General features: G+C 42.2%; 1 protein-coding gene across 1 annotated transcript; it reads right to left on the bottom strand.

Annotated features, from left to right (window-relative positions):
* Positions 1-176: 176 nt before the first annotated feature.
* On the bottom strand, positions 177-5,720 carry LOC104461367 (Golgi SNAP receptor complex member 2-like). Its single transcript, XM_010072925.1, has 3 exons — positions 5,663-5,720; positions 2,103-2,211; positions 177-545 (listed from the first exon to the last, which is right to left on the bottom strand). The coding sequence occupies exons 1-3, from the start codon at positions 5,700-5,702 to the stop codon at positions 326-328; spliced, it is 369 nt and encodes a 122-aa protein (XP_010071227.1). The 5' UTR covers positions 5,703-5,720; the 3' UTR covers positions 177-325.
* Positions 5,721-6,284: the final 564 nt, after the last annotated feature.

The following is a 6,284-nucleotide window of genomic DNA, read 5'->3' as shown; positions in this document are numbered from 1 at the left end:
TCTAACATTCTGTGATTCTGTGAAATTAAAGCTTGCTGACATCTACTGACAGCAGGGTATATAACAGCCAGATGTTCTACAAATCTCAGGATTTGACAAAGACATTTGGCACAAAACTAAGATTTTTACTTTGGTACCTACCTCACTGACCCTTTTGAAACTGCTATATAAAGTCTGGTAGAGCACTGGATAAAATAAGAGTATCTGGAGTCTCTTACGACGGCCTCTTAATAAACCAACTTTTCCTCATGAGACAGTTGCACTTTTTCAACACCTATTGTTATTCTTTTCTATCTTTATTCCGTTTACATCTCACAGCAGCAATCTAATAGTCAAGCCTACACCTTGCCTGGAACTTCTCTGAAAGACTACAGCTTCTAGAACGCAGAGATGTAAAATAAAGAATATTTACATTAGTGGTGAATGTACGTGCAAGCAACTCTTCTCGCTGTCGTTCCTGCTGCTCCCGGATGTAACGGCGATGTTGAAAGTTCCTCAGAGCTGTCTGCAGATGCTGAACATCGTACTTCAGCTGGTCAACTCGGCTAGAAAGGATCAACGACAGGAAGGCATTCCCAGGGATAAAAATACCATTCTTTTCTGGTGGTTTTTATATGAACAATGGAGTATTATCAATTAACAGCGATGAATAATAAAGAATGATGAGTTCTACTTATCTAGAAGATAACATTGAATGTCCTTTATTCAATGTTAGCCTGATATCCCACATTCAGATCTTCTGTGCCTTGTTTTTCTACTAAACAGGTGATTATTTAACTGGAGGCTAATGACATAATGTGAAGCAGAATTCCTGAGCTGTCTCGGACATCCTATCCCACGACTAGTCTCTTCAGGAGTTATATATATTCCTCACTTAACACAGATTTGGAAAGATTATAGAATCAAAAAATCATAGAATGGCCTGGGTTGAAAAGGACCTTAAAGATCATCTAGTTTCAACGCCCCTGCTGTGGGCAGGGTTGCCAACCCCTCGAGCAGGCTGCCCAGGGCCCCATCCAGCCTGGCCTTGAACCCCTCCAGGGATGGGGCATCCACAGATCCTCTGGGCAACCTGTTCCAGTGCCTCACCACCCTCTGCGTGAAAAATTTCCGCCTAATATCCAACCTAAATCTCCCCTCTCTTAGTTTATAACCATTCCCCCATGTCCTGTCACTATCAATCCAGGTAAACAGTCGCTCCCCCTCCTGTTTATAGGCTCCCTTCAAGCACTGGAAGGCCGCAATGAGGTCTCCCCGGAGCCTTCTCTTCTCCAAGCTGAACAAGCCCGGTTCCCTCAACCTTTCCTCATAGGAGAGGTGCTCCAGCCTCCAGGATTTGAATAGTTTCTGGGTTATGACCCTCATGCACATAAAAGATTAAGCTTTCAAATTTCATTAATTAGCATCATGTTCTTAAGCTTGAGGTTGTATTAAAAGGAGTTTAAAAGTCAGTGGGCAATACAGAAGACATCTCCAATGGGCTAAAACAAATAATGGCCAGAACTCCATTGCCTCTGATTAAATGTTCGACGACCATAAGGAAAGCCTAGATGACTATTTCAGATACTGACCTCTCTAATATAGGTGACATGAAATCCAATCCTGGTATCTACAAAGGCATTTTGGGACCAAACATTAATAGCAGAGTCACAGAATAAATTAGTACAGAAAGTCTTGAGGTCTCTGCTCCAACTTCCTGCTTAAACCAGTGCAAACTTGAGAAACCTGCGTATTTTAGTCACCAACAGCCGGGAAAATGGTCCAGAGCAAATGACACCAGCTGAAGCAATTTTACTCCTTACCTCCACAAATACCATTAAAAGCAAATGTCATACAGACTAGAATTTTTTTTAAGCATCGAAGTGCCATGTTCTGCTTGTCTCAGAACAGAGCTGTGAATCCAGCTCCATCACCAGTCTGTGGTTAAATACAGGAAAGTGATTTTGCCTCTCTGCCTCAATTTTGCTACTGTAGAGCACAGAGGTAAGTTATATAAAGTGTAAAGGTTTCACTTAAATTAAAAGACAAAGTGCTTCAATAAATGCAATTAAAATAACTACAAAGACAATGCTACACTATCATAGTAGAGAAGGTGAACTTACAGTTTAGCGTTCTGTCGCTTATTGGGAGGTTCTTTGCTGGACAGGATTTCCAGACGCTCCAAGTTGCTGAATATATTGTCTATTCTTGCCTGAATCTCATTTTCTACTACTGCAAGGAAATAAAAAGGTGATTTTATTTGAATTAAAGAACTGCAACCTGAACGAAGGAAAAAGCTCAAAAGCATTCAAACCAGCATTTAAAACCTGACAGATGCAAATCCTTACTGGATGAAAAAAAAAAACCCAGATAACCAAGAACCGTACATACCATGAAAAATCCACTTTTTAAACTCAATAATTTGAGACTCTTGCCTTTGCCTCCTCCTCTGAGGAGGGAGTTAGGAACACCCCTGCTCTTTGAAGATATCTGAGCCCCCTTCCCCTTCAGCTCCATGTATTAGGATCTAAAGCTCCCACATTCCCCCCTGCAGCCCCTTCCTGCTCCCTCAGCAGGATTTGCTCACACAAGCTAATAGCCAAGATGATTCTCACAACAACAATCTAAACCTCTGAAAGCTGTAACACTGAGTTCATATACACCATTGTCCTGGGTTCAGCTGAGACAGAGTTCACTTTCTTCATAACAGCCAGCAAGAGGCTGTGTTTGGAGTTTTGCTCAGAAGAAAGCTGATAACGGTGATGTTTACGTGGCTGCCAAGGTCTTTCAGCTTCTCTGGCTGTCTGCAAACAGGAGAAGCTGGGAGGGACCACAGCCCCAGTTACCAGCCCAGGACTTGATCTTAGGTTCAGGATTGAGACCCAGAGTGGCCAATAATCTATCCCATAACACACACGTCATGCCCAGGATAGAGGTGAGGACCCTCCGGAAGATCGGCCCTTTTTCTGGATTTCTTTTGCTCCGGGTCATCTCGCTCCAGGTGGTCACTCTCCCAAGACCTTCTTCCCCCTGTCTCGGTCACCTCTCAGTCTGGGACGCTCGGGCTGTTCTCTCTGTTCTGTGAGTGCGGTTTCAGGACTCTCCCTGCTCTGGGATCGTCAGCCGGGAACAGGCTGAGCCTTGGTCATCAGGTGGTGAGAGTATCACTGTGTGTCACTTATTTGTATATTTGTATATAGGATTATTGTCAATGTTATTGTAGATTAGTTATTAGATTGTTCTTATCTCACCCCACGAGTCCTTTTTTTCCCTTCACCCCTTTAATTCTCTCCCCCACCCTTGGAGGGGGAGAGGGTGAGCGAATGGGTTGTGTGGGGTTGGCTCCCAGCCGAGGGTAAACCCATCAGAACCATCCATACCTACAGCAGGGAAGATCGACAGATCATGGGAAGGATTCAGAGCTGGTAAGTACTGGCAGACCAACAGCTCAGAAAGACGTGGCCAAAACAGGGCTGAAGCCCTCGCAAGTGGGAAAACAAGGTTACAAAATAGTTGCCTCTGTAATCATCTGTGTTGATCTGTGTAGAAATAGCAGAGGGGCAATAGGACACAACGCAAACTCGCGTGTTTGTACTTTAATGAGGTGGGAAACTGATACAAGTGGGGAAAGAGAATCATGTGCCTTCAGTTACTGTGGTCACTGTGCAGCAAAACTCGGAACGAGCCACAACCCCCTTCCTCGTCGACAGCCCCGTTTTCGAACCATGTCACAATCCAGCATTTCACAACTTCAACATAAGGGTGAGAGACGGGAGCGCTACTAATCATCCGACATCCTTGTTTTTAAAGCAGGTCAGGTGTCAGGCTGAAGGTCCGCACCCTCCAGAGCATACCCATGAGGACAGAAGCACCGTCAGGTCCGTGAAGCCATGGGGACAGTCATGGTCAGACCTGACCATCAATAATCACCAAATCCTACAGACACTGTTCTGATTTTGCATTTAGACAAAAAAGTGTTATTAACCAACTTGCTAACTCCTCCACAGTATCTCAGGACTTTCCAGAAAATCACATTCAGCACAACTTGGAAAAGCAAACAGCACATAAAGCTCCTTTTCTTTGCCCTTTGATCTCACACCATCAGAGAGTAACTAACTCACATCTATAGACACAAACCAACCCAATTGTCCTAATTCATCTCTCCATCATTTACTACAGCTAAACTGAGCAGAAAAGCTACCAGGAGAGCAGGCAGAGAATTACATCAGCTTTTGCTAGCCCAAAAAAGAGCATTACTGTCTTGTCACGTTACGCTTTTCTGAGCAAGTTGGAAAAGGAAAGCTGCAACAGAAACTCTGATTTCCTGGCTCTTGTTCCTGTTCTTTAGCCAAAAGATAATCCTTTTTTTCTCATAAATTCTGAAATACACAATAATACCTAGAGCACATATCTGTATCTTTATAAATACATATAAACAGTATGTTCATTTATTGACTATGTAAGATTATACATAATCCTAACTCTTGAAAAGGTCTTAAATAGCAGAGGCAAGATGGCAAATTATGCTAATTTTCCAGAGGCTCCAAAATCACATCCAGTGAACAGCAACCCACGAAGTCTGGCATTGTACTAGGAGTAGTACAACCACCACAAAAAAAATGGAACAGTAGACAAGTCGTTATTTTTGTATAGGAAAAGTTATCACAGCCCTTTCTACACGCTTAAAAAAAAATATTTAGGGTAAGAGAAGTCAGTCAACATGTACACAAATGTATCCAGTCACTGCAGTGTGCTTCCACTGCAGAAGTTTCTGATGAGACCCATAAGCAATTACTCATGCAGGTATTAAGGCTTCAAACACAGGTCCAAAATACATTTGCCAATTCTGCACTGGGGTAAAAAGTCCTGCCATGACATGTCACAGGATTTTATTACAGTCATTTTATTAGCAGGGGGTTATAGTCCAGAAGTACTGAAGCAATTTCAGACCTGGCTGTTTTACATATTTCTCATAAGGAGCTGGAATTACAGGTTCTGACTCTGATGCAAGCAGGAACTTTCAGAATCATCCAGCTGAAATTCCTGCACAGCAAATCCCAGCATTTTCCCCAGAAACTGGATTAAGCATCTTTTGGCGAATACTGCCAGTTAGTGGATGCTTAAGGAACAGCAAAATAACAGGACAGGTATACGATGACATTCCTCAGCTTTTGAGATTCTAACAAACAAGCCTGGTGATGTCCTGAATTTGCAGTTCTGTCCACACCTGTGTGTTCATTATATCTCCATGACCGCGTCAGTGTGGGGTTTTTAACCTGTTTATGTTTCAGGCCTCCACAGCATACCCTGACAATGAGTTCCAAAATCGAACAGCACCAAAAAACATTTGGCATTCCCATATCAAGACACTGTAGAAACATCCACAGTAAGCGGTATTTGCCAATTAAAGAATTACAACAGGAAGGTGATTTGAAGTCAATTCTTGTTCTGTCTTTCCCACTCTGTCCTTCACAAAAAAAATCCCCTTTTTCAAATCAAATAATAAAAGAATTTTAACGCATTCCAAACTGGTGATGTGTCTCATCAGTTGATCTCAATGACTGAAGAGACAGATTTGTTCCAGTAACGATTGTAAACACAACAATAAAGCATACAAGGTTAAAGACCCAAGCTAAATCAAATCTTACAGGAGGGGGACTTTTCTCTCTAATTAATTACTTACAGTGTACTGACTCTTTGTCTGAAGTTTCCAGGCGCCCCATGTAAGACTGGACCTCATGGACTTGCCTATCAAAAGACAGAGTAAATTAACAGGAGAGGTCAGTTAACATTTATCAAAAAAACCCAAATAATTTTTCAAGACCTCAATTTTCAACTTCTTTTCCTTTAAAAGTAGTTTTTAGAACAGAATAGGAATCAGATGCATGGTATTCAGTGCAGACAGCGCATCACTGAACATAAAACACAAAAAACAATCCAATTCTTCAGCATGAAGAAAGCTGTGCTTTCACTTAGTATCTACAAAATAACTTTCAGTTTAAAACAAAAATCAAGGTGAAAGGGCTTCTTTTTTTTCCCCTTCAAAGATTTCCAGTCCAGTTCTAGCTCCCTTTTTGTATTTCTAACCTGAACTAGGGCTCTCCCCAGCATCACACATCTGGCACGCTGAAATCCGTTAAGATGTACCTACTTCAAGACAACCATGAAGATTTCAGATTCACGGTAGAAACTCAGAAATGGTGAGAACAACAGAGGGGAGATCCGACTGGGAGAAGAGTTGGTACAAGTGAGATCTTACCAAGATCTGCAGTGAATACTACCTGCATACACCACAAAAGGCAGGA

This window comes from Pterocles gutturalis, unplaced genomic scaffold (genome assembly GCF_000699245.1).
Source record: "Pterocles gutturalis isolate BGI_N339 unplaced genomic scaffold, ASM69924v1 scaffold43272, whole genome shotgun sequence".
In the NCBI taxonomy this organism is placed as follows: domain Eukaryota; kingdom Metazoa; phylum Chordata; class Aves; order Pterocliformes; family Pteroclidae; genus Pterocles; species Pterocles gutturalis.
The sequence above is the reverse complement of the archived record's forward strand: the minus strand, read 5'-3'. Positions and strand labels throughout refer to the sequence as shown.

What these genes read in the sequence shown, in the direction of transcription:
- LOC104461367 (XM_010072925.1), bottom strand. Translation starts at nt 5,702, where the DNA reads ATGGGGCGCCTGGAAACTTCAGACAAAGAGTCAGTACACT. An exon ending in AGACAAAGAGTCAGTACACT is followed by an intron (nt 2,212 to 5,662) that starts GTAAGTAATTAA and finishes ATTTCCTTGCAG; the next exon opens with TAGTAGAAAATGAGATTCAG. An exon ending in AAGCGACAGAACGCTAAACT is followed by an intron (nt 546 to 2,102) that starts GTAAGTTCACCT and finishes GATCCTTTCTAG; the next exon opens with CCGAGTTGACCAGCTGAAGT.